The 27772-nt window shown below is 39.5% G+C and overlaps 1 protein-coding gene across 1 annotated transcript; it reads left to right on the forward strand.

Moving 5' to 3' along the window:
- Positions 1-8069: 8069 nt before the first annotated feature.
- slc9a8 (solute carrier family 9 member 8) lies at positions 8070-27456 on the forward strand. Its single transcript, XM_088291122.1, has 16 exons — positions 8070-8391; positions 11223-11401; positions 13479-13559; positions 15062-15120; positions 19618-19701; positions 20399-20500; positions 20631-20665; positions 21850-21993; positions 22431-22572; positions 22667-22772; positions 22870-22986; positions 23069-23151; positions 23241-23352; positions 25107-25327; positions 25842-25988; positions 26542-27456. Exons 1-16 carry the CDS (start codon positions 8150-8152, stop codon positions 26653-26655), a joined length of 1968 nt encoding a protein of 655 aa, XP_088147248.1. The 5' UTR covers positions 8070-8149; the 3' UTR covers positions 26656-27456.
- Positions 27457-27772: the final 316 nt, after the last annotated feature.

Raw genomic sequence — 27772 nt, forward strand, 5'->3', positions numbered from 1 at the left:
CTGTTTTGTGATACTACAGGTCATTTCAAACTCATTTGACAGTTCCAATACTTTGATAACATGTCCTATAGTGCTGATAACATGGTCACACCATAGTGTTTGAAGAAACTAATATCAAACCAGGGCTCGAAATATTGCTGTGACATACATGTCACATCGGGCTTTCAGCCTTAAAATACGAATGAAAAGCTCGACGTGACATATTTGTCACAATAACAAAAATTGTAATAATCCACCCAATTTATTTAGCGGTATCTGCTATATTCAGTTGAAGTATGATCTGCTTGTGAATTAAAAGTGTTTTGAACAATTAGAAACATAAAATAATGCGAAAGAACAACACTTTTTGGAAATTCAATGTAATGATAACACAGTTTTGCTATGCTATGCTTATCCCATAAAAAGAAATATATAATTATTGTGTATTCTGTACTTTCTTATTTTTAATACATTTTTAGAATGCAAAAGAACAAGAAATACTCTCTTCAAAATGCACTCCAGATCATCCTGGGAGATGACAGTGACTTTGTCACGTAATCGTTTTCTAAACCTGCGGTCAAATCTACATTTCACTGACAACACCAATGTATCAAACAGAAGAGCAGAAGATAAGTGTTGGAAGATTCGGCCATGGTTGGATATGTTTCGCAAACAATGTCTGGATATCAGCCCGGAAGAGCACAAGTCTATTGATGAGCAAATGGTGTCCTTCAGAGGGACACAGTCCCATAAGACAGTATGTAAAGGGTAAGTCCCACCCTTGGGGACTGAAAATTTGGAGTCGCTGTTGTTCTTCAGGAATCCTCTGTGATTTTGTTGTGTACGAAGGTGGCACTGGGAAAAAATCTTTACTTGGCATGGAAAGTGATGTTGAGGTCAAGCTTTGTGAAACTCTCCCATCAGACCACAACTACAAAGTCTTTGCCGACAATCTTTTTTCTTCAGTACCACTGGTACTCAACCTTCTTCAACGAAAGATCTACTTTGTGGGAACTCTGCGTGCCAATCGCCTAGCTGGGTGTCAGCTTGAAGATGATAGAAGTCTTGCCAAGAGAGGCAGAGGGTCTGTTGACGCCAGGGTGGAAAAAAAGGAAAGGTTGGTCATTGTGAAGTGGCATGACAACAAATCTGTAACCCTAATCTCATCCTATTGTGCAGTTGAGCCTCAAGATAATGCTCGACGCTGGAGCAAAGCAGACAAGACATTTTTGGAGGTCAGGAGGCCTCACATTGTGAAGGAATAGAACACATTCATGGGAGGAGTGGATCTTCTTGATGCATGCATTGCAAGGTGCAAGTATCACATGAGGTCACGGAGGTGGTACCTCTACTTGTTCTGGCACACCATTATGTTAGGTCTGGTTAATGCTTGGTTGATCTACCACGGTGACTGTAAACTACTTGGTGTCAAAAATGTACTGGGCCAAAAGAGCTTCCAGGCAGAGGTTGCCACTAGCGTCATTCTTCTGCATATACAAAGAGGCCGACCATCACTCAATCCCACATCTTCACAGCCACCACCACCATCCAAAAGGGTTCGTCTTGGAGTTCCAGATGATGTTCGCTCTGACCAAGTTGCACATATTGGCCTGTGAAATGTGACAAACGCGGCCGCTGCAAACACTGCAAAGTCAACACAACTACCACTCTCTGTGAGAAATGTGATGTGCGTCTTTGCTTCACTGAGGAACGAAACTGTTTCAAGTCTTACATTCTAGTGTAGGCTAAAAACCTTTTTTTTTTTTTTTTGCACAACTTTTTTGGGGAGTTTGTTGTTCAGTTCTCTGTACCCATGGTGGCTTGTTACAAATGCAACCAAATATGCAGCATTATTTATTTATGATACAGTTGGCAATTTTGTGACACAAAATGTGTAAACTGAAGAATTTTATTTTAAACCTTATCGTTAAAGTCACAGCCACAATTTGTGTTGTTGAAATGCAAATAATTGGCACATTTCATGTTACTAAGCACTAAAAACTGTCATGTTTACTCATTGCCAAATAGAGAATTTTTTTTACCACTAACGCCCAATGTTAAATATATGTAACAATACAGATCTTTGGTATGAAAAAGTATTATTCTGAAAAAAACATCAGAAATGTGTTTAATGTGATCCACTTGGCCCGTGGTATATCCCACATAATTTTCCTTTATGGAAAAATGGGTCTGGGTTCTTATGGGTTAAAAAGCCTGTTGAAGGAATGACATTTCCAAGTAAAATTATATACTCATATTTTCATTGTTAAGTTTACAGATTTAACTCACGGAAAGTATACATATTCTCTGAATCAATTTTATCAGTGCACCCAGAATGCATTGCGCAGGTTAAGTTACTAGAAGACCGTAACTGTAACAAGCTTCTTGTGAGTTGAGCATTTGTACTTGAAAAGATAAATTGGTAGAATCAGTCAATGTTTGTAAAAGAAAAAACTCATAACATGTTGTATTTTCTACATGGAAATGTCTGATAAAGACATGACATTATCAAGTAAAATTATATACTCAGAATTTTATTGTTAAATTTACAGATTTAACTCACGTAACATAAACATATTCTCTGAATCACTTTTATCAGTGTTGATTGAACTCGAAAGGAGTAACAGGTATATTTGACAAACTAATGAATCTCCTTTTTAATGGCAGCGCTCTCACAGAGTGTGTATTAGGCTAGTCAGAAATTGACCCAGAAAGTGAAATATCAAACCTATCTGAGGCGATGCAGGTATTTGAAGAGTTGGAGGAAGAGGGGCTTGTTGATATTCTGTTCATTGGACTATAGGGCTGGGCTTTATGACCTCAAATCAATAGCGATAAATTAAGCAATTTTACCTCGATAACGATAAATGCACGATAAATTCCCCCCGTGGACCAAAATCTAAATAAATGCAGGAAATGCATATTAACTGCTTTTTTTTTATTGACCAACTTGTACTCATTACTTTCAATTAAAAATAAAAGTACAAAAATAATTTGTTTAAACATTCCAAATAGCTTGCTTTGCATGACTTGAACAATGTGACAAAGAACAGGAGAAAAAGGGTACCTCTCGTAAAATCTTTTTCTGCAAATAGATTGCGCCAAGATGCTGTAATGATATGTGCAAAGCCCGAGATTTGTGTGGTCTCTTGTAAACAATATAAATAATGCCAAATGAAAAATGCAAAATAAAATGAAAAAAATGTCAATGCAAGCCAAATAAACAAGTGTGCATCCTCGGGAAAATGTGCCGTCTCGAGTACTCTGGTGCGCAGTCGCCACTTGTCGTCACAGTCAGGCTCAATCAGGGATCCATGTTGCTACTCGACCACGAGTCGGATGTGGATGCAAAATGCTTGACATGTCTAAGCTCCCGTTCCGATGTTGTCCATATCGGGAAGTACGGTTTGCGACAAATATTTCCATACCTCTTGTCGGCTACTTTCATAAAGCGTTTAAATCCTGTGCGCGCTACTCTAACTAGAGGAGCTATCTTTAGCTATGTGCGAGGCTATCCCGTCCACCTCTTTGACGTTCTCTCGTATGGTGTCGCCTCCGTTAATGGGCTGTTATCACTTGTCGAATCTTGCTTTTAACTTTTAGCACAAACTCCAAGTCAACAGCATGGTTGTGTTGTGGGTGATGAAAAAGAAAAGGTTGGACGCGCTGTTTTGGGTGCTTACGGCGCACTTTGTAGTTTGTGTTCTTTTGCTCAAACATTGTCTTTATGGAACCCAAAACATTTTCCAAACAACAGATGTCAAATTTCTTTCCGGGACAAGCGTGACAGGAACAACTTCAACTAACGTTACTTTGTCTTCAGCCGTGTGCCGCTTCTGGATTTGAATCGCCAGCTACGACTTTGTTGTCTGTTTTCTTTCTTGTTCAGATTAGTGGAGTCACGTGACTAGATGCGCTGTAGCCGTCTTAAAAGGGCATGAACATTGCCGCAGACAGAAAAGACTTTTGTTTTCTTTTTTTTTTTTAAACACAGAATTTACCGACATGGGCAAAATGATGTCGGTTATAGTAATAAATTTCGGTAACGGTAAATTTTTGGTTTATCGCCCAGCCCTACGTTGGACCATACATACAAACCAAATACTCAGGAGAACGAAAATATTGTGCCTGATCGACCGGACATTGAGTGGAGTCTAGACTGATTGAGACTGGATGAATGGAAAGATATGTAGCACATTGTTCATCTTGTCTGTTTTTTTTTCAATAGATTTCAAGTTTTCTTTTTTCAGACAAAAACTTTTTTGGGGTGTTTAAGCAAAACGCTGTTACCTCGCTGACAGTTTCGCCTGTCACTTCAGCTTTGTCCTCGGTACAACAATAACAACAACAACAACAACAGTTAGATTTGACAAAGACTAAAAAAACAACAAACTAAATACAAACGGGCTAGACAACGAGTAACAACTGAACAAGAAGCAAAGTGTAGGGGGGTATGATTGAGTAACACAAGGGATTGGGTAAACGAGCAAAGGTGGACGAAACCTGCTTGACCTGGACTAAGACGGTAAACAACAGCAATTAGATGTGACAAAGACAGAAAGAATGTAAATAACAAAAGAAACAGATGAGTCTATGTGGAACTGGTGTTAGAGGGAGCTAATTGTGTAACACAGAGTATTGGGTAAACTAGCACAGGTGGACATGATAATCTAACAGACACATACATCAGAACACAAGGTAAACATGAAACAAAATTCTAAATCAAAACCAAAACTATTGACTGAGCAGGGAAGGCCAGAGTAGAAGATCTTGGTGGATCCAGTCAGGTGGGCATCCCGGAGACCACACAAGTGGTTCTTGAGATGGCCATCCTGGAGGCCGGACAAGAGAATCTTGGCTGCGCCAATCCGGTGGCGGACCGAGAGATGAGGGCGGCCGCAGGGATTGCGCCGCTGGGGCAAGGTCAGGAGGAGGCTGCAGGGCTTGTGCCGCCAGAGGAAGATCAGAGGGCGGCCGCGGAGCTAACGCTGCTGGAGGATGGTCGGAATCCTGCCACGGAGTCAGAGGGCGGCTGCAGTGCTTGCACCATCGGAGCAGGGTTGGATTCTGGTGGACCCAAGGAGCTGGGATGGGGGCCTGCTGCGGCCGTGATGCCTACATGGGGCCCTGTCTCACCAGCCTCCCACCATAAAGGTTCGGGAAATATAAGAGACACGAGTGGCCGCCAGTAAAGGGTCTGAGGAAGGTAAACAGGGAAAACAGGGATTTTTCATTTTAGTTTAGTTTTTATTCCCTTTTGACTTTTTTTATTTCTAATTGAGTTTGTTTGAATTAGTTTTCAGAATAGATTTGCTTATTATTAGTTTTGGGGAAAATGCTTGGTTTACGTAATTCCTTTTTTTTGCTTTAACTTTAGTTATTGAAAAGCGGTGTATTTGTCAGGTGCAATTTTTTTTGAGGTGACATGTATTGCTCATTTAAAAACTCAAAAAAGATAACATTTGAAAATGTCATTGACTTACTAACAATAATGCTGAATAACTCGTATAGGATAAAACATAACAGTGCACAATAAGTCCAAAAAAGGTGCAGTGCATTAATGCTGCTTCTAAAGTCAAAATGCAGATGAAACACACCGCCTACTGTAAATGTTGCTCAACTTAGTGGTTATAATCTATGCATCCCTTTTGCGATGCTATTTTTCATGACATTAAAAATGACACCAAATTAAACCATTTTAAATGTTTCTCCACGATTAACGTGACGTATAAGCCGTACAACTCAGCTGAAAAGAAAAAAGAAAACTTTTTGAGAGGGGGAGTAAAAACAAACAGATTTATAGCTTTGCAAAAAAGTGTTCAGTGAGTGTGCAGTTTCATAATTGGGTATATAGCCTTGTTTGGAATTGGTTCCAGACTCAGAAAAATAAAAACAGACCCAAAGCCTGATGCTGCCACCACCATGCTTCAGGTATGGTGTTCTTTAGTGAGGAACAATGTTATGATTGGGCTGACATCTTGACGAAATATGGCCAATAGGTTCAGCCATGGATTCATCAGACCAGAACACATTTCCCAAATGGGGCTCTGCCGTTTTCTCCCAACTATCGCCATTATTCTGATGTTTTATTTTTGTTTTCTACCCATGAGACATTGTCAACGTGTTAAGTCACTTAGGACGCTGAGGTGCCCTATGGCTGTACAACTGTCGTAAGTCCGGCAGCGCTATAATTTACATTTTAAATGATCACAAAATGTTTACAAAGACGAAAACAAAGGATATTTGATCAAGGATTACTGGTTTCTTTAGTTTGTTTTGTGAGCAGACAATGTCATTTTAGTTAGTTATCATTTTTCCCAGAACATTCTTGTTTTTATTTTATTTTGTTAACGAAAATGTTTTTTTTATTTTAGTTTTCGCTATTTCGTTACTGTGAATACGTAGGGTTCTATGAGTTGATTACAGAAGCCAGTCGCCAAACTTGTTTCCTGAATTGTAAAACAACAAAATAAAGTTTTTGTTTCACGGCTTTCCTATGCACAAAGCCCTGAATTTTCTACCCCCTTTTGGTAGTAAAATTCTTTAATGTTGCTGCCTGCCTTCATGAAGCGGCAGTTTGTTGCATTGTACACTTCATTAAGGCCTCTACACACCAATCCGACGTCAGCCGTTGTGGCCAACTGTCGTGTCACCCAAAATGACGAAAGGGCACGCCGCAAAAGCCGACAGAGATGCTAACTAATTGTAAAGCCTGTTCCTTTTAAAATTTTCATTACAAATAAAGTTGGGGAATTACATTTAAAAATTCTGCACAATATACCCAACTAAAATATAAATTTCACGTTTTATGGACATTGATCATAAGAGTTCTTTTTGTACAGCTGAACCTGAAAGTGTGACTCATTTGGTTTTTAACTGCCCAATTAGAGCTGCATTTTGGAAAGACTAGAAAACGATGTATTGTATAAAACAATTTACAAGATTACGTTGAATGGAAAACAAATTATTGTTCTGTTCGAATCTAAAAGAAGAAAACTGCACTATTTTGAATTTGTACGTTTTGTTAGGAAAGTTTCAAATCCATAAATTTTCCACACCGTTATTTGAATAATTTCTGATTGAGGTAAATAATTATTTTAAATCTCTTGATCTAATAACAAATAAAAATGTACATCTATTATCAATGTACATTCAGATATCTTTAAAGAGTAGCTCACGGATGTCCTTTATTGTAAAGGTGAATTTTGTCAATTTTTTTCTTCTTTCTAATTACTAGTGTAGTTTATATTTATTTTATTATAAAACTCACTTTTGTTATATTGGTATCTTTATATGTAAAATATGTCAATTGGATTGCCTGATTGTTATGTTGTAGTTTGTCAATAATAAAAGACGCTGCCTACTCCGGACCTTCTGCGCATGCGTGAGAAGTAGTACCCCTCCATTCCATTGGTGGCACTAAAAATTTGTGTAGCCTTTGACGGAGATGTCGATTCTAGAATAACGACGGTCTTTCGCAAATGAGAGTGATTACTTCGTCTTCGCGCTCTTCTGTCCACCCAGCCATTATTTCATAGACGAGATGTGATAATAAGCAAAGTTAATTTAGTTCTTGAGCAAAAGCTTCGATATTCGCCTTTATTTTTCCGCTTTTGTCACTTCCGGTTCTTGTCTAGCGCACTGATTCGCTAGGTAACAGCCAATCACAATGCTCGAGTAACCCGACAGTTTGACCGGATTCTACATGTTGAATGGCCGAACACCTGCCCAACAGATTCCCCAACAACGGCTCTGACTTTACGACGTTGCACACTACACTAAACAGAAGTCTTATACTACGACTGATCGGTGTGTAGAGGCCGATAGTTTCTCAAGACCGCACCAAACAAGTTGGCGCTGTTGCAGAGGTTTATGGCAAATTGCGTCCGTTTACTTAAAAACTACCACGTGAAATAATAATAATTAAAAAAATAATTATTGTATTAAAAAAAACTAACCTTTTTAATTAACCCTGAATATAATGCATATTTGAAGAGCTAAACGCGAATTAAATTACATTGTTCTGTGTTTTTACGCATGCGCTCAAAAATAGAAACTACAACTCCCAGAAAAGAAACAAATTCCGGAAGTGGAATTGTTACGAGCATGGCGCTGTCGACATGGAAGTGCTCGTCTTTTTAAGGACGAGCGGGCGATATCTTACTTGTTTATGACAATGGAAAATATAAGGTTTCACGTTTTGTTGTTGTGGTTTATTTTGTTTCTTTACCCGTGCTTGTCAGAGCGAACAGAGACGGTTAAGACTTCGGACGTGCACGAGAGCGATAACGAGGGAAGGGACGCTCTCCATAAGGATTATTCTCTCTCTGACGACCAGCTGTCATCCACCAAACATGACTTTGAAGAGGCTCGGGATTTACTCGACCGACCCGACAACATTGCGGGTGTCAGGTTTGTCGTTATGTTTTTAATAGAAGTGCTTTGTGGCACAGTATTAGATGGGCGAAATCAATCGATGACCATTGCCTGTTTGTCAATGTCATTGGTAAGAAACCGACTCACCAAATTCGAACTCTCGCGTTATCTCTACAAAACATCTCATAACAAGGTTTATCCAAATTCGCGTTGATGTAGAAGATTAATTGTGAGACTTCACTGCGAATCTATTTTGATGTAATACATTGTCAAAATTTTAGTTAATTCTGTAACAGATTGTTTGACATTTATTAAGAAGTGATATTTATTTATGTTTCTGATAAACAACCATTTGTGATACAGACTTAAAGTCTACTCACTGAGTAATTGGTGAATAGCTTGAATAACTGTAGTGCCTAAATGTCAAATAGACAAAAATATAAACTAAGAATGTGTCAATTCAAATATTGCTTAAAAGTATCACTTTTAAATTACCGTGAGACGCTTGTTTGTGTTTAAAGGGTGACAAGTGTTGCCAATGCTCCCCATTAGCTTTGTACCCACAAGCAACACGATGCGCATTCATTCAGGACCTGCTATCTGCCACAGCTCACTTCCAGTCACCCAACACAGACTGCCTTTTTATGCCACCCGTCGATTCTTATTAATCTGTTGCTTTGCCATTCCATTTCAAACAACCTGCACATACACTTATAACATAGCAAATAAAGAACAACATTTCATTTATATCTATATGCAACTTTTTACAAGCATGCTGGGAAGTAACAAAAAGAACTTACATAATTATAGTGTTTCAAAGAATTTGATTTGGCTTAATATCGTTTACATTTAAACATTTTGTCCCCCGCCCCAAAAAATAATAATCGTGATTTTAATTATTACTAAAATAATCGCGATAGTTCTTTTTTCCTAATCGAGGAGCCCTAATTAAACCCAAAAACCTCTCAGAAAAACACTGATAAATGAAAAATGTGGTAAACCACCTCGAAAAAATAAAAATTATGAAAAAATATTTGAAAAAAAAAATACAACTGTATAAACCGAGAGACCCTGGATAATTAACACTGGCACCACAGAACCTCCCTGGAGTGAACAAGATTGTATTTGCTGTAATGTCTTATTTTATGGATCTGATCAATGATGCCATTGATCAATAGGCAAATTATGACATTACAACAATCACAGACTTTCCAGCTCTCCTCTCTGCCGGTGCTTTTTTTCTACTATTTCATTGCTTGTGTGCATCATTGGTTCAGCAAACATTCGCTATGCCTGCCAGGAACTTTGAATATGTTCTATGCAGATGCACTAGTCAAAACACGGCATTCTGATAAATATTGTATCTGTGGAATATGAGTTAAGCAGTAAAATCTATCCGTTTTTGTGCATCTCAGGGGGCATTTATGTGTTAGTAGCAACAACAAAACAAACCAGCCAAGGTTTCAGCTGCCAAAACTTCGGTCACCCGCTCTGTGTATCTACTGTGCCACAGCCGCCCAGCAAAACAAGCATGTAGCTGTGGTCCAGCCAGGAGCCAGTGATCACTGATGACCAGCTGGTCTTGTTGGTATCACCAGCTAATAGCAGGGCAACAACAGCATGTTGGTCTTGCTGGGTGGCTTTGGTTCTCATGACAGTATAAATGTTTCAACCCATTCCCTTACACTGATCCCATGTGATTTCCTCGCACTAACATCGGATGGAGCTGGGACTTGTGGTCCTAAGCCCGATATGCATACACTCGCCACCTCCGATCGAATTGATGAAAGGAGAGTACCGGTGATAGTAATTCCATTCCGTGAACAATTTTTAAATGCTCTGTAGTACGAAGGTATTGTGTTCTTGACTAATTATGACAGTCAAACTGACTATTTTGCATATGCTGACTCACAAAATGAAATCATGTTGACATGTTTTGGAGAGCACAACCAATTAGACTGTGAATCAACCAATAAGTAGCTCAGCAAGATGTATTTATTTGGAAAATGTGCTGAAGATGTGCTACTTCTATTGCCGCCTCCTTCTACATATCCATTTGCAAAGATGCACTGAGACTATTCTGTTGTGAAGGATTGCAAGGGAGTTTTTTTTCCATGTTATTTTGAGAATGTCATTTCTGTTTAAACTGTAACATTAGGGGGTGTTGATAATTGACACATGATTTGATGTAAATGAATTGTATCTTAATGTAGATTTTTTCTTTATTCCCACCGAATAAATGCACTTGAATTAAGAATAAGCTTTTTTTTTTTTTTTAACAATGTGCTCCTATATCATTAAAAACTTAATTTATTAGAAGCTAAAGAACACATCTTAACACGGGATTGCAATAATTATGCAGGGCAGTGTAGCTGTTCTTTTCATAGTTCATCCATCCATTTTATTTTATATATTGCTTATCTGAACTTGGGTCGGTGGTAAGCTGGTGGCTACCTGTAAAGATAAAGATTGCTGTTTTTTGTAGGCCTGTGTGGAGACTGTATGCGGTCATGTGGCTGCCTGGCTGTTTTATTGGTCAAATTGAGTCAAACATAACTGGTAGTTACATTGGATTGGTGAAACAGTCATATGACACAAGTCTCTCTGACAACCAAAAATAGATCGCACAAGCAGTAATGAACACCTGTTGATAAAAATATAATTAGCCAGCAAAATGTAGCTCAGTGCAACATAGTAGAAGTAATGTTTCTTCTTAACAAAAATACAAAAATAAGTGTAAAAAATACGTCTCATTAAAACTGCTCTGACAAGTGCAAATTTACGAATGTTTCTTTAGTAAATGTAGCTTGTTATAGCCCTCCTCTCTGTTATACTCCACTCAAACTGCTCTGCTTTTCTCCTTGTAGAAAGACTAATGGCACAGAGAACCACGCAAATGATTCTACCCACTCCACGTTATCAACCAAGCCAACAATGCCAGCAGCCCCAAATCCCAAGGCCATTCTGCCTGTACAAACGGGTGTCCAGGCCCAAGAAGAAGAGCAGTCCAATGGGTTGACCATATTCTTTAGCCTTCTAGTTATTGGTAGGTTGCCTTTCAGTGTGTTCATCTCTGTTGTAGCTAGAAGCAACAACATGCAGGGTCAAGAGGATTCAGTCTGTCATGAATATTATGATCTTTGAAATATAAAATTTAGTTGTATGCATGTAATACATTGACATCTGTAAGTAATGATTTGATTATGAAATTAGATTATAGAATTGTTATAACACAATATATGGCGGTGCAATCCAACTCACTGCTGTGCATGAAGTCAAACATTGTCAAGAAAGTACAGTACCAGTCTATAGTTTGGAGACACCTTCAAATTCAAAAGGTCTTAAAAACGTTGAAGGTTTCTTTAGGAGGCGTGGCTGGCAACAGCCGCATTGCATCACATTTCCGTCGCGTTGTCCTGTGCAGGTTTCCCGGCAAGGTCCCACAATGCCGTCATGTTTAGAAACAGAAGACATGGATCAAGTTGATGAGAGGCTGTGTGAGGAGGTGCGCAAATATATGCTTGTATAGTAGATGCCAGTACCAACTGTCATATTTTTGTTCCTTCGTTACCTTGTTTCGCAAAGTAAGTACTGCTTCCAGAATTAGCTATAACGTGTAGAGGAAACTTCATCCTGTGGTGTTCTAGGACGTATTAGCCAGTGCGACACCCCCTAGCTTGGGAGTGAAACTGCAGCGCATTTTCAAAACAACGAATGTGGGTGTGTGAGAGTGTGAAGGCAAACTGTGCGCATTATTTACGCAGTGAAGTTCTTGCGGATGTCGTCCACGGGAGTATTAAGATGCCTTAAGTCTTAAGGATTAATGATCATAAAATGGTCATAATATTCATGCTCTAACACTGACAATGCACAGCTATGAACTGGAAGTCATTCCACGTTATAAACCGTCATTCACATACTAAAACTGGCTAAGAAAATATAAAAATGTGCCCTAATTTAGCCCTGATGAAGGCTCTTTAAGTTGAAACACATTGACAATAAACTCCTCTATAACCAGTGACTTTAAAATTTAATGCACTCATATTGGCAGTATTCAGGTTCTGAAAAGCCACATGTGAACGCACGGAATAACCTGCATATTCAATTATTCAGGTTTTTTAAAATTCCGAATAACATGCCTGGTTTACTCCTTTTCTAAGCCGAATATATGGGCATGTATACACCAATCGGAATACCACGATTGTATGGGACACACTCTGCATGCTAAACCACAAATTATCTTGTTCTTTATTCAGTGCAAGAATAAAGATCATTTATTGGCTAATTTTCTATTCACATGCCACTCACCTTTTGGTCACCCCCTTAACAATTTGACAAACCGCTTGCCCCCACACGTATATGCACTAGTTCCCCCACATATCTCTGTCTTACACAGTCAGTACTTGATCCAGTTAGGGATGATTTCAGGGATGGACTAAAACTCACTTCTGTTTTTAGTTTTTTAGTCCATCCTTTAAAAAAACAAAACTCTTCCGTCCCTAAAATGGGCATTCCGTCCGGCCCTGGGACGGAATGCCCATCTCTGGCCAAATGTAATACATCTGTTTCTTGAGAAAGCATTTTTGAGTCCAAAGCAACGGCATGCGTTTGTCACATGTGAATCCAGATAATGACCTTGATTGCATCTGTTCCTCCACTCGCAGTGGCAGTATAAACCTCATTCTGCCTTCTGCCACTTAATACAAAACCATTTTCCTATACACCATACTTATTGCAGTGTTATATGTCAGTTTCTGTACATGAATGGCAGTTCCTTTGGGTACTCAGAACAAGTCACTGAAGCACTGATCTTATCCGTATATAGTAGTGCTTTCTAGCATAAGCAGGTTGCAGGATGTGTATTAGGGTGTGACTACCCTGTGAATGGCAAATCAGGATACGCAACAACTTCTCCCTCTTGGCAAATAATCCTAATTACTATTTACCAGTTTGAAAGGGTGGTAATTGACTGCTTGGTTCCAATAGGTCGATATCTGATGTCAAACTTGCCTACTGATGATTACTTTATATAAAATATTTGAGACTAGTGATGTTTTTCCCCATCTCTGTAAGGATTACCATATGAATCAGTCTGTGGTCTTTGCTCCTTCTATTTCCCACAGGTATCTGCATCATCTTGGTTCATCTGCTCATCAAGTTCAAGCTACATTTTCTTCCAGAGAGTGTTGCTGTTGTGTCCCTTGGTGAGTTTAATTTCAAAACCTTTTCCCTTCACTTCCGTGGCCACTTATCTTGAATCATACAGCTCATTTTCCCTTCCACCATGCGCCAAATGGCAAACTCTCACAAACCTTAATTTGCTGGTGAACGTAAAAGGCGGTGGGGATAAGTTTTGCAGCGAAATACAGGAATTGAAGGGGACTAAAGCAGAAGTGAAAGAGTACAAACAATATTGTGACCTTCACTAAGTTTTAGCTTATATCCTATCATAAAAAGTTTCATTTGAAGTCATGTCATTTTACTTGTGCATCACTAAGGTAGGAGTGGGCAAATTTTTTGATTGGCGGGCCACAATGGGTTCTAAAATTTGGCAGAGGGGCTAGACCAGGAGCAGATGGATGGAATGTTTTGGTAACCTCATCTAATTGGAGAAAAAAAAACATTTTAAATGAAAGTGTACAAAAGCATTACAACAATATATATATATATGTCTTTGAAAAAGCACAGCATTTAGAAAATAAAACATTAACAAGGTTAATTCATTTAATTTCTTTCAAGTTTGGCGGGCCGGATTAAAACGTTTTAACGGGTCTCATGTGGCCCCCGGGCCGTAGTTTGCTCACGCCTGTTCTAAGGACTTTTTCTGCCCCCATTTATGATTTGAGTAAGTTGCTCTCCCTCAAACACAGGGATGCATCCGTCTCGACCCCAAGGGTCGGTTCCTTTTTAGTCCCTTGCCCCACCTGACTGCATTGAGATGCCGGCGTGTTTGGAGCCGGACTCTGCTGGGGAGAGATAACAATGTGCGAACAAATCAGGGGGACACTGCTTTTCCTTCCTTATCGTTTGTCCCTCATCCACCTATTGTCTGCCTTCCTTCTCACCATCCCAATCCATCAAACCGGGCTGTACGGTGTATGTGTAACGCTCTAAATAGATTGATGCTTACACTTATAGTTTGCCTATTATCTTGCTCTTCCCGTGCTTTGTTTAAATCTTGATCACGGCTGGCACTGTATCATGAAACATCTTAAGTCGGTTAACACACAAGGATTTTTCAAATCCTAAGATTCTTTGTCATTGTCAGAGTCCACGCTAAAAAATAAAAAAAAAATAAAATAAAAAACAACAGGCATTGAACAATCTTGGACATATTGTCTGTGTGGTGCTGTGATAATCTCGAAACACAGCTCCACACACAGAAGATTCTCTTCTACCACCGGTCAAGAATCCAGTCCGCAGAGTGAAAGCTCTCTCGTAATCACATGAAACTTTACAAAAACAAAGACGACCAGGCTCTTTCGGGTATGCACCGATAGTTGCTATTTCTGAAGAGGAGTGGAAATGTGATCGTTGCAAGGTGACAACGCTGGTAAGGAAAAACTGGCTTCTGAAAATACTTCTCACGTTTATTTAAAAAAGAACAAGACATCGGGTGGCCTTCCACCTAGGAAGACCCTTACGGTGACATGGAGAGAAAAAAAACTGCGTGCTCTTGTAATTCTTTTGTCTCTGTTCCTTTTAGGGATTCTCATGGGTGGATTTATTAAGATCATTGAATTCCAAGAATTGGCCAACTGGAAGGTACACGTTGACTCATTTTCAATGTGTATTTTATTGTGTATTTTAATGTTTTAAGGCGCAAACGTTTGTGTTTTTGCATTTGCACGTTCTGTCGCTTTCTTTTTCGCTCTCTTGAGTGTTTGTTATAAATCTTAGATTTCCATACTTATTACCCGCCCATGCTGTTTGTTGCTCACTCATTCGCCCTTGGAGCCCTGACTGTACCCCTTTTTTTCTGGAGCTTGCAATCCTTAATTAACATTCCTCATTCTCTGCCATTGAATGAAAGAATGAATGAAAGAACAAGGGAGAGAAATACAGAGAAAAGAGGGTATGCAGGGGGACAGGTTATGTCAATGTTTTGTACACAGGGAGCCATTGTGTGCGTTTTTTTTTTTTTTTTATGTTCTCCCTTGGGCCGCTCAGCATTGTGCTGTCATTGACCCCAGTAACATGACCCCATGGAAATTACCTTCTAAGAACCAATGTTGTCAACCTTCCAAAAAATGTTACTTCATAAACCAAATGGCAGATATAAGTTGCCAATATTCAGCAAAACGGAGGCTCCCAACTGTTTATTACCACGCTCAGCTGGAGGTTATTATCAAACAACCACATAGCCTCCTCTAGTTTAATGCTAACATACAAAAACTCAATAGACTCACGGGAAACAATTAGCATCTATTCCGCAGTGTTACCCCTTAAGTAACTGATATGTCAAAATTTAGCTGCAATGCACGTGCTCAGATAATATAATAGTTTCAGGCATATAGTCTTTATGCTCTGCAAAGAATGGCATTTTTTTTGCTTTACTGAAAATCTCACCGTTATTCAACAGAAGCAATCTGCTCCTTTTATTCCCTTTTTTTTTATTGAATGTTTTTTTAATGAGGGTTCAGACAGGATGCTCCATTATACTTCTAGCAGTTATCCCAAAAGAAGGGATTCTCTCTCTCTCTCTCTCGCTCTATCGCTCTCGCTACCTCTCTCGCACAGTCTTTCTCTCGCACAGTCTTTCTGCCAACTACTCTGCCTCCCACCCTCCCCTCTCTTTCTCTTTCTCTCCCCCTCTTTCTCTAGCTCACTCCCCCTCGCTCTCTCACTCTTCCGCCGTCTCACTGTCTCAGCAAGCATGTTTCCAAAATTGGCCCATTTTACAAATCTATCAAACCTTCAGCATCACTCCACAAACCAGCATGGGTGTACCGACCTCCTGAGGCAGTCGCATTCTCGCAATCCATGTTTTGTCCTTGCTGATCACCACCAGTCTGCTTGCTTTGCCCTTTCCGGCAAACTCCCCCATCTGCACTTGTTTCCTCACAGTCCAGCATATTTAAAAAAAAAAAACAACTCTCTTTTGCAATATTTGGGAGTCTGAATCCACTCATTTGACTTGAGGTCTGAAAAATATTGTATGTACAACAACATCATTAATAACCATTTCAACCTTTTTTTTTATTCTGTTATTTTTCAAATGTGGATCTTTTTGAACCACTTCACTCCATCACGATTTCACATGCAGGGCAATCTTGCGAATGCCGACCCAAACAAAGCAAAATAAAAGCAAATCTGAATACAATGAACTGCAATGCGATGGTTACATATTTTCATGAGAATTGGTCATAGCAGTTGGTGACTGAAAGATTCATAACAGGATAAAAAAGATGCAGAGATTATGTGCAGTATCATCACTAACTTTTGAAACAATTATATTGCAATAAATAGTGAGTGTTATAATTTATTAAGTGTTACGACAGAAAAAAAATGTGTATGTTGGAACAAAAAAGTCTTCATGAGTGTGTGTTGAGTCACTCCAACACATTTATTTTTTAATTTTGTTTTTAAACGTGTCTACGCATGCAGAAGTATGGCTGTCAAGCTACTGTGCATGTACGACCTACCATCCGCCGTCTCAGATGTTAATATTCGTGTTTGACCTTTCACTTTCCCCGAAAGGCAAAGTTCTGGCGGTAACTTACAAGAATTCCTGAATGGCTCCTTTTTCTTACATCTGAGTGAGGAAGTATTCTCCTCCATACATTCTTTGTATGCAATGCCTATGCATGACCTACTTTAAAACCGCTTGTAGTTAGAGTAGTGGAGACTTGTGTCGACATGCTGTTTTGGGGTTCAAGTCATGAATATGTAATCAAACTGACAAACATTTTAATCATTGCTAGCAAATGCGGTCTCTGTTAATTCCCTGCTTTAATGTATTATTTCCTCTTTGTTTGTTTTTTTTTCAATTAGCATTGCTGCTTTTTTATGTTGGTTTGAAGATATTAAAAGCTGTTTTGGTTAGTTACCTGGTGGCAAGACAATAGAATGGGATCTACTTTTGACCCGGCATGCCACCGCTCTGTACAGTATTGTACATATCAATTTTTCATAATTTTGGTGTCCCAAAAAAGAAAAGTGATTTAAACACAACCATGCACAATGTGTGCTTTGCTCAGGTATCGAAAATAGAACTATTGGCCGACTTCGCCACAAGGGGTGAATTTCTTTATATATATTTTTTTTGTCCCTCTTCGTCACGGGTATGCTGTGCCTGGAGCTGATGACTGCAGACTGTGTTCGCCTCCATCTGCTCGTGGGGTCATTGGGGCACACAGGCTCGAACAAGCTGTCAAGACTGCTGCCTTTACACAAAGGGAGAGATTGTTGACGAGATGAACTAAATATGGACCGGCCCTCTTCGATCTTTCTGACGGAAAACTGATACAAATGTCCAGTCAGCCACCACCCAGAAATAGATTGTTCCTTCTTGTGCTTCTAATGCACACGGTGTATTGAGTTTAACATGCACTAAGCGGAGATATGGACATTTCGGCAGGACAGTTTGTTGCTTGGCTCCTCCTTGCTCGATTTATAGATTTGACATCCTCCTTCAAGTGAATGGAATGCACGGGCAGATGACTCATGTGCATCACATCCTCTTAGTGGTTTGTGTGTGCATATGTGCGTGTGTTCATAGTGCATGTACAGTAAACTTGTTCATGCAAGACCACATGGTCTGTCATGCACAGACTCTGTGACAAGCAGAGAGCAATGCACAAGCACATGATGCCCACGCCTGACCTAGGCTGGCCCATTTAGCTGAGATGCAACAATGATTTCATTATAGCACTGAAATGATCAGAAAGTTAAGGTCGCAGGCATTGTGTATGTGTGTGCGTGGATTATTCTTAGGGGGGAATTCACGTGTCTTTTTTTAGCATGTGTGTTTGAGTCTGTCTGTAATGTTTTTAAAATTCATGCATGAATTTGCTGGCATTCAGCGTGTGTGTGTGTGTGGGGGTGTGTCTGTAGGGGTGTACATGTGTGTGTGCGCCAGTCATCCGGAAGCAAACGTGCTAATATGTCCTGTCAGATAAAGCACTATTTTCTTGCCGTCAAGCTTGGCTTCTTTCTTCCACAAATTCCCCTGTCCAGAGCCACTAGTGAAATGAATAAGAAATCCGTGTTCTGGATTTAGTATTAACAAGAAGCTTATGTTTAGGATTAATATTAAGATCATTGTTTGGATAAAGCAATGTTTGTTGGGATTGTTTATTATTATTATTATTAAAATTATTATTATTATTATTGTTATTGTGAAGGCAGTTCTGCCCAGTCGACCATCCATCCATTTCATATGCTGAAACAATCGGACACCATAAGTTATCTCCGCAAGCCCTTCAGCAATGCACTTTAGCTTCAAAGTTCATGAGAACATTTCTACTTACTAACAGAAACGTTTACTGTCCGTAATATTGTACCGATACTTCTAATAATTTCCGAGGTCGACTAAAACTAAAGTGTGGGGTTTCCTCCACGCATAAAAAAACATGTCTGATGTTGTTTTGACTATCTTTTTCGCAATGCAAGCTCATTAACACAAAGTTCAATGAGCATGTTGCGCTGTGCTCCTTGTCCACAAAATGAAAAGTAGCACATGTGCAACGTTATTCTTCTGTGAAATTCATCCCGGGGTAGGCGCTGGAAACTCGTTTGTCCCTAGAAGGCCCTCAGGAATAAGGTGGATACTACATTTTGGGCACATTGTGGATGTAGCCCTGCCTATGGTGTTTTTGTGTTTCTGGAGATTGTAATGTCCTGTAAGGACTGATACTAACACATTCAGTTGATTTTTACTGAAGTTCAGTATGCGGTTGCACACCCGACTCAAACGCCATCAAATGTTTTCACTGTTTGTGGGTTTTTATGCAGACAAATGTGCGGAACTTAAGCAGTTCAGTAAACTAACAACTAACAAACGCCCAACTTCCTAATAATGTTCTCTCTTTTTGACATGGGTGGTTTTTGATTTCGGAATGTTAAAAACCACGCTAATTTGCACGTTGGATTTGCCTAGGGCTGCAATGGTGGCCTATGCCATTGGGGAGCACTCTTGCAGCACTCTCTGCTTTTTCACGGATAACTTGTTAAATGTTTAGAAAATTTAGATTCATTTTAATTGATTGCTTTTACATTGTGAAATATTAATTGCTTTTTCCTCTTTTTGTTTACAAAAAGGAGGAGGAAATGTTCCGACCCAATATGTTCTTCCTTTTGCTCCTTCCACCTATTATCTTTGAATCGGGATACTCTTTACATAAGGTACTGTACAGCAGAATGAAGTGTTTTTCAAAGTGTTGTATATGTTGTCTTTCATTGCGATTGTAATTTGTGTACCTTCAGACAGAACAACAAAATCAGGTGTATGTTATACAACAGTGGTCCCTAACCTTTTTTGCGCCGCGAACCGGTTCAAACAAGTACATGAAACAGTTTAGTTGGTTTAATTTCTTTTTTGTGTTGTTTTTTGTTTTATACAGTTAGTTTTTTTGACGGGGGGTGGAAGAATCAACACCAAGTAGGGCACAAACATGAAGTATAATGAAATGTTTACAATGTTTTGAACTTTTTTTTTTTTTTTAAGGATGTACAAAATTATTCGCATATCCCCAACCCTGCCACACCCGTCTTCCGCCACCAGAAATCTAATTATATATTTTTTTAAATCTGAAATGTGGAAAAAAGTAGAAAGGTTCAAGGGGGTAATACTTTAGTTCAACGTAATAGTGCCCGATGGCTAATGAGCACACGGGTACAAGCATTTTTGCACTCTTTAAAACAATACCTTTTCCAGTTTGTTGTCATATGTTTTGACTAGCCCCACATACAGTACACTTCACAAACTATTTTTCGATTGAAATTGTTTCCAGGGATACTGACATTATTTGCCGCTAGTAATGTTGCTTAACCACAGTAATCATATCAGGATTATTAAAGGTGTGCCTCCATGTTTGTTCAGGGTAACTTCTTCCAGAACATTGGCTCTATCACCCTTTTTGCTGTGATTGGTACGGCTATCTCTGCCTTCATCGTCGGAGGAGGCATCTACTTCCTTGGACAGGTAAAGATATACTCAGGTCATATTTCGTCATAGAAAATAACTGTGTTTCAAAGCATGATGCATTTCCTCATTATTCACATTACCCAGTGTTGAGTATCCTGTTTTTTTGTTTTTGTTTTTGCCTCCTCAGGCAGATGTGATCTACAAGATGACTATGACAGATAGGTGAGACTGTCCTTTAACTGCCTTTATTGTAGTAAACGAGTACAAAGAGTTGAAATGAAGCCAGCGCTTACCTATCATGCTGCATTTATTTTTTGTTAAAAAGTAATTCACTGCTGTTAGTTTATTAAAATAAGAATGGTACCAGGTGCAGCCACTGCTTCAGCAATGATTGCGCTTTAGTTTAAATATTAAAGTTGCATTTGTGTTCTTTGTTGAAAAACAACGGTAATATCCCATCTTCACGTCTGTGCTATTGAGGAAGGGTGTCACAGCACTAGCCTTAGATTACATGGAGAGATCCATGCCCGGCTATGAATCTCCCAATCACGTGTGGCAAATGTAGGAAGTGCCGTGGATGCTTTTCTTGATGCTGTTAGGCCTCTGAAATGACTACTAACCCCTCTCCTATTTGATGGCCATGTGACGGCACTGCAAAGCCACTCCCGAATTGAAAATATTTCAACTCCAGGCATGGTGCTGTGATGGCAACCTCCCACTTTGCACAGTGACAATATTTCATGTTGTGACACGATATCCCGTCGTTGCATCACATACACAATGAATGGGTTTGTCAAGGGGGCAACACAGTGCAACGGAAAAATAATTTTCAACCGTTCCATGAAGCGATCAGTGTTCGCACAAAACCTCTGGGCTGTTGCTTGAAAGAAATAAAAATACAAAATAAAACGCCTGCGAGAAGAGCTGAAATCTATTTGTGGTTAATCAGAGGAACTTGAAATGTATATGGCTATGTTCAGAATCAACCAATCACATTCAAAGTTGCAAGAGGATGTGCACATTGGTTCAACTACATTATTTCAATTTAATTTGACTGTTTTTTAATTTTAATTCTTAATTTTTTCTCATCAACAATACATTTGTCCAATTCGTGGGCCACGTTTTGTGAAAAGGTTATAATTAATAATGTTCATCTTTAGCAAATTTTTGCCTTTTGAACATAACCGTAGATTTTTTTTTTCTAGCCATAATATACAATCTCACATAATGCAACCTTTATTGAAGTCTCCCTCTATTTTGCTATTTTTGCTTCTCAGATTTCTCTCCTCAATTCATGACCATTTTCAAATTGCTTTTGTTGCTTAAACTGTATCTAGACAACAAAGCTTTTTTTTTTTTATAATCACTAACCTAGTCAACTTAAAATGACCTTTCTTCTGCTGTAGTTTTGCCTTTGGCTCCCTCATCTCCGCTGTGGACCCCGTTGCTACCATTGCCATCTTTAATGCGCTCAACGTGGACCCCGTCCTGAACATGTTGGTGTTCGGTGAGAGCATCCTTAACGATGCGGTCTCTATCGTCCTCACAAAGTAAGAGCCCATTTTCACTTGTCTTCTATCTTGGCAAATTTGGTACATGCTGGCATATTACTTGCTCATGCTCAATTCAACATTTTTTTAAATCAAGGGAGCCATATAGATTACAAGGGAACTATTTAGATTTTTGATAGCCAAGTATGACAGAAAAGTATCACAAACATTTACATGTGACATGTGATCAAGTGTCACATCTTGCAAATTGTGGCAATGCAAAATACATTTGTGAAATGCGCTTTGTGAAGAAAGTTATATCGTTTTGTATTTGACAATAAAGTCATTCATTAGTTTAGTGGCAGGAGAAAAACAACTGTAACGCCAACCACATTGCATTTGTTAAGTAAAATGGTGGGGATTGTGTGCCCTCTAGTGTCGATTGAAGGTATAACTAGTCTTTGTCAACATTTTGTGCTCTTGTCTGGTATTTTCAGCACTGCAGAGGGCTTCTTTTCTCGCTCAGACACAAGCAGGGTAACGGGCTGGGAGACATTTTTGCAAGCAGTGGGTTATTTCCTCAAAATGTTCTTTGGTTCTGCTGCCTTGGGGACCCTCACGGGACTCATCTCTGCTCTTGTATCCACTTATGTTGTGTCTGTTTATGTACGTTGTACTGTGTGAGTATCCATTTTCAAGCAGTCTTCTTGATATTCCCTAACTTGCAAACCAGTTCTTAAAGCACTTTGACTTGAGGAAGACTCCCTCACTAGAGTTTGGCATGATGATTATCTTTGCTTATCTTCCCTACGGACTAGCAGAGGGTATTAAACTGTCTGGTAGGTGCACACTCGAAGGTTGACTGATGATTTTTTTTTTTCCTCTCGTGTATGATCCCATTATCTCATGTGGACCTTGACCACTCTCCTTCCGCAGGAATTATGTCCATCCTGTTTGCGGGAATCGTGATGTCTCATTACACCCATCACAACCTGTCTCCTGTCACTCAGATCCTCATGCAGCAGACACTGCGCACGGTAGCTTTTATGTGCGGTCAGTTAATTCCCACCGCCTTCTGTCATTTTACCATCACAAAATATTTTGCCATCACTGTTGTTTTAACCTTTCCTTCCAGAGACGTGTGTGTTTGCCTTCCTCGGTCTATCCATCTTCAGCTTTCCTCACAACTTTGAAATATCGTTTGTCATTTGGTGCATCGTAAGTGCTTTTGTTAAGCTGACATTTGGTGGAAGTAATTTATGTCTTCCGTCACTATGAAGACTAACTACCGTTTTGTCTTATTCTAGGTGCTGGTTCTTCTTGGCCGTGCCGTCAACATCTTTCCCCTGTCGTTCCTCCTAAACTTTTGCAGAGATCACAAGATTACACCCAAGATGATGTTCATCATGTGGTTCAGTGGTGAGAGAAGACAGTCAACATTTGTTTGCTTAAAGGAAAACAGGAAGTCATGCTTTAATCTGTTGCTGCTGTAAAAATGAGGTCACGTTTTTGTCAGAGTGTAATCACATCCAGCGTTTGTTCTTGCAAAAAGTTCTTGCGATATTTCACCTCACAAGGGTTGGAAGCCCTCCAAGAGATCGCTTGGAAATTTGTTGATGCAGCCAGCCATCATATGAACCGTAGTGGTCACAACTCAGGAGTCAAGATTTCATTGCTCTTTTAAGGTAGCTAGTAGTTTTGATCTAAGATTGATAATGGATAAAATCACCCCCGCCCCCCTTTTTTTTTTCCTAAGCCACACCCGTTTACCCAGGACATTTATGAGAATACATAGGAAGTGGCCTGAGGTCAGCTTGTCGTGTTCATGATTTTTCTTGCTGGCGCTACCGCTTAACTATATCTGACACTAGACTGAAATTCTGTAGCTGTGGTCAGTGTGTAGTCCTTTTACAGATAGGTCAGTTTACGCTTTTCATCCACTCGTCAAACATTGTGAGATTATCATATATGTATTTGTTGTGCATGGACCAGCCACAGTATTGTTTGCTTGTGCACAATCGTATGAGATCTAATGCAAATGCTGGTAATTTAGTTAAACATTTAAACGTAGAGCTTTTCAAGATGCGAAAAGGTGGTGGGGAAAAAAAAAATCCCATTAAAAGGATGCTTCATTGACATTCACGTTGGCACTTATATAATAGGCTTGCATGTAAAAATGAGAACAGTATTATCCCACTCCCCCCCCAAAAAAAGACACAGTCGTGATTTAAGTTGATTTGTGCTGACATCTATGGCAAATTGGCACCCCGGTTTTGGAGCTTGGCTGGTTATTTTTTCCTACGTCACAGCAGGGAGGCAAGTGTTGTAGTGTTGCTGGTTTTGTCAGTTCTGTTGTCTAAAACGGCAAATGATCGCCACCAAAATGCTAATGCACATTACTACTTTTTTCCACTTCAACCTGTCGAAGTATAAAAGCATTGTGCACAATCGTTTGGGTTTATTGACATCAAACGTGAGCCCACAAAATCAAAAATAGTGTGCCGATCAATTCTACACTTCCACAGGCTGAAGCGGACAAGAGCAAGAATGTGCACACGAATCCCGACTAGTTATATTGTGGACATTTGGCCACGCTAATGTTTTGTTAAGTGTGAGGAGGCAACCAGGCATCAATGTTTACACCTCTCATCCCCAAGGGGTAACCAAAGTACATTCTTTGACGGCGTTAAAATTAACAGCACTGCTCAGTGAGCTTATTGTTGCTAAACACGCGACGTCAGTGCAACCAAATTAGCTTCTTGACTTGGTGCTGGGATGCCTGGCTGTTGCCACTCATACATGTTCGCGTCCACCACCGCTTGCAGCCAATTCATGAAGCTGTCAGCGTCGCGGCTCGAGTCGGCATCGATTTCGGATAAACTCTTCGGTGAACCCTGTAGGTGGTCTTCTTGAATGGTGCGGATCGTGGAGCGGCTTGTGCTTTTTAGCAGGGGCTGCTTTGGGAGAATCAATGTTCAGTCAACAAAGTTCCAGCGAGTGAGGGGAAAAAAAAATACGTTACAGCAAAGAGGCTGACTCCATAGATAACTAATTTCAGTTTCCTGATAAAAAAATATACAAACCTGAGCTTCTTCAGTGAAAAATGAGCCATCTTGAATTTTATTCTCCTTTAACAGCCTCTTAATTTTGCTGTTTTATTGCTGCTCCTTAAGGTTTGAGAGGTGCTATTCCCTATGCTTTGAGTTTGCATCTTGGCCTGGAGCCAATTGAGAAGCGGCAACTCATTGGCACCACCACCATCATCATTGTTCTCTTCACGATCCTCCTCCTCGGAGGTGGTACCATGCCACTCATCCGCATTATGGACATTGAAGACAGCCAGTCACGGCGCAAGAATAAGAAGGACATCAATCTGAGCAAGACGCAGAAAATGGTATCACAAACACTTGCGCACATGTGCATGTCTGGCATTGATACAAGCTGTGCCATCTTTTTCATCTTCTGCCAATCAGACTGTTTCTTTTAGAGAGGGACTAGCATCAAAGTGTTGGAGATGGTGTGTGAAGGGCAAATTTCCACATTGTAAACCGTTCTCATTAGAGTCACACAGTTAAGCCACAGAAAAAGCACCAACTTGTTAGTCAATGTGACTGCTAAAAGCCATTGCAGTAGTTTGTTTTTCTGTATCTTCTGTGCAACATTTGCTTATTTTTCTGTCAATGCTCCACTCCAAACGGAGCAAGCTCAATTAAATTTGCATTTCTGCTGATAACCAAAATCCACGTTGCACTCTGAATCATCAACACAAGTCGTGTCATTTGGACTTTTTTCCCCCCATAAGTCCACCTTCCTTCCCTTCGTCCTTTTTCCCCTCTGGCTAGTTAGTCAGCTGTTCTTTCGTTTCTCTCTATTTATCTGACCCCCCACCCTCTTCTTGCTACCACCAGGGGAATACTGTTGAGTCGGAGCATCTATCAGAACTGACAGAGGAGGAATATGAGGCTCACATATACCAGAGACAGGATCTGAAGGGCTTCATGTGGCTTGATGCTAAGTACCTTAACCCCTTCTTCACCCGAAGGCTCACCCAGGAGGTAAGAGAGACCGAAATCCTGCGCCACATGGGAGGCCTTTTCGTCACTTTCTTGGCAATCCTTTAAGCCAATTAAAGTATTCTGCATATGGCTGAATGATGGATTTTTCAAGCTTGCTTGTACACAACATTCCGTATAAAAAAGATGCCAGTACAACGTTTTGACATTAAAACATGCTTTTTCAAGCTATTTTATTGATAGAGCCACACACATGGGCAGCGTGTGTAATATTTAATTATATACATACGATAATACATACAACACACATAAATTCTTCTATTTACCTTGTCTGCTGCCCTTTTTGAATGATTTTTTTTTTTGTCCACATCCTTTCAATTGGAAAAGGTTCTGACATTTCTAAGTTAAATTGTAACTTGCGAATATCCCCACTAGGAACAGCAACCACTAAACCACAAAATTCTGAAGATGCTCAGTGAAATATGTTGATAGTTTTTGTAGATTTGCATGGCAAGAAACTTATTTTTTTTTTATTTATTTTTTTTATGATTTACTTGTTCACCTTAGCTAACTATTTGTAACGTGTATTCAACAGGATCTGATGCACGGACGGATCCAGATGAAGACTCTCACCAACAAGTGGTATGAAGAAGTTCGACAGGGTCCCTCAGGTTCGGAGGACGACGACGACGAGGCTGAGCTTCTCTGAAGTGAACACTTTCACATCACATGCAAATACAAAGCACTCACATATTCCATGGCATGTGAGAGTCAGATTTCAGTCACATGCACTTTTTTTCTTTTCCCCTCAACTGTCACCACGGTTATGTGAAGAGTTTGCTGGCATGTTCCATCATGGGAAAGTTCATCAAAACTGCACTCGCAAACACTGGAGGCAAAACTATTTCTGTGAAAAGGGTCGTTCCTTACTTGAATTCCATATTGTCTGCAGCATAATAAGCAGTTGATTCAGATCCCTGATGTTGGACAGAACATGGGAAGTTGACAGCCTCTCTGAATGTAAAGAAATAGAAGAACACCTTTACTTTTTATACTGGTTCTGCTTTATTGAAAGTTTACTTAATGTCAGGTGAAGACTGTGCAATAGTGTCAATTTATATGTCATTAATCTCTGATTTATGTGCAGGTTTCTTACTTTATATGCACTACTGATGATTTGAAGCTTGCAGAATGATAATATAATGTCATTAGTGCCACAATGCACACATCAGCTCCTTGGCAAGGAAAAAAAGGGAGAGAATCAAAAAAGATCTTCAGACTTGTTCTGAGTTGCTATAATTTGTGAGTCTGGTTCCCAGATGAGATGTTCAATATTTATTTACCATGGCAAGATTCCCTCAACTACACTGCTTTAACTACCACTGGAATTGTGCATCACTAATCAAGGTCATCACAAATGATTTGCTTTTTATTTATTTGAATGTTTGTGGGTATCAATGCTTTTATACAATCGCCTCAGGGCAATGTGTAAATAAAAAAATCAAAATCATTTGTCAACAAGGTTAGCACTTCTTGAAGCAGTCTTATTTCGTAACTTTGAGAAATTTCACAAGATCGTATTTAACATCAATATATGTTGATGGTAATGCGGTATAATCTGTCAATGCATCTAAAATTGAGTAGTTCAGTTCAAAGTGATTTGCTTGTATATCGATTCATACCTCATATGGGACTGCTCCAAATTTGTATTTAATTTTCATCATTCACCATCTTAAATGAGATTATTACATTGAAACTATTTTAATATAGATGTATGTGGCCTTCTGAAGGTATGTTCTTTCATATGCAGTCAGTACTTGGTTAGA

The sequence above is a fragment of the Idiotropiscis lumnitzeri genome, chromosome 3, assembly GCF_059441095.1.
Source record: "Idiotropiscis lumnitzeri isolate Australia: NSW breed Sydney's pygmy pipehorse chromosome 3, RoL_Ilum_1.0, whole genome shotgun sequence".
In the NCBI taxonomy this organism is placed as follows: Eukaryota; Metazoa; Chordata; class Actinopteri; order Syngnathiformes; family Syngnathidae; genus Idiotropiscis; species Idiotropiscis lumnitzeri.

What these genes read in the sequence shown, in the direction of transcription:
- slc9a8 (XM_088291122.1), top strand. Translation starts at nt 8,150, where the DNA reads ATGACAATGGAAAATATAAGGTTTCACGTTTTGTTGTTGTGGTTTATT. An exon ending in GACAACATTGCGGGTGTCAG is followed by an intron (nt 8,392 to 11,222) that starts GTTTGTCGTTAT and finishes TTCTCCTTGTAG; the next exon opens with AAAGACTAATGGCACAGAGA. An exon ending in CGTTTGTCATTTGGTGCATC is followed by an intron (nt 23,152 to 23,240) that starts GTAAGTGCTTTT and finishes GTCTTATTCTAG; the next exon opens with GTGCTGGTTCTTCTTGGCCG.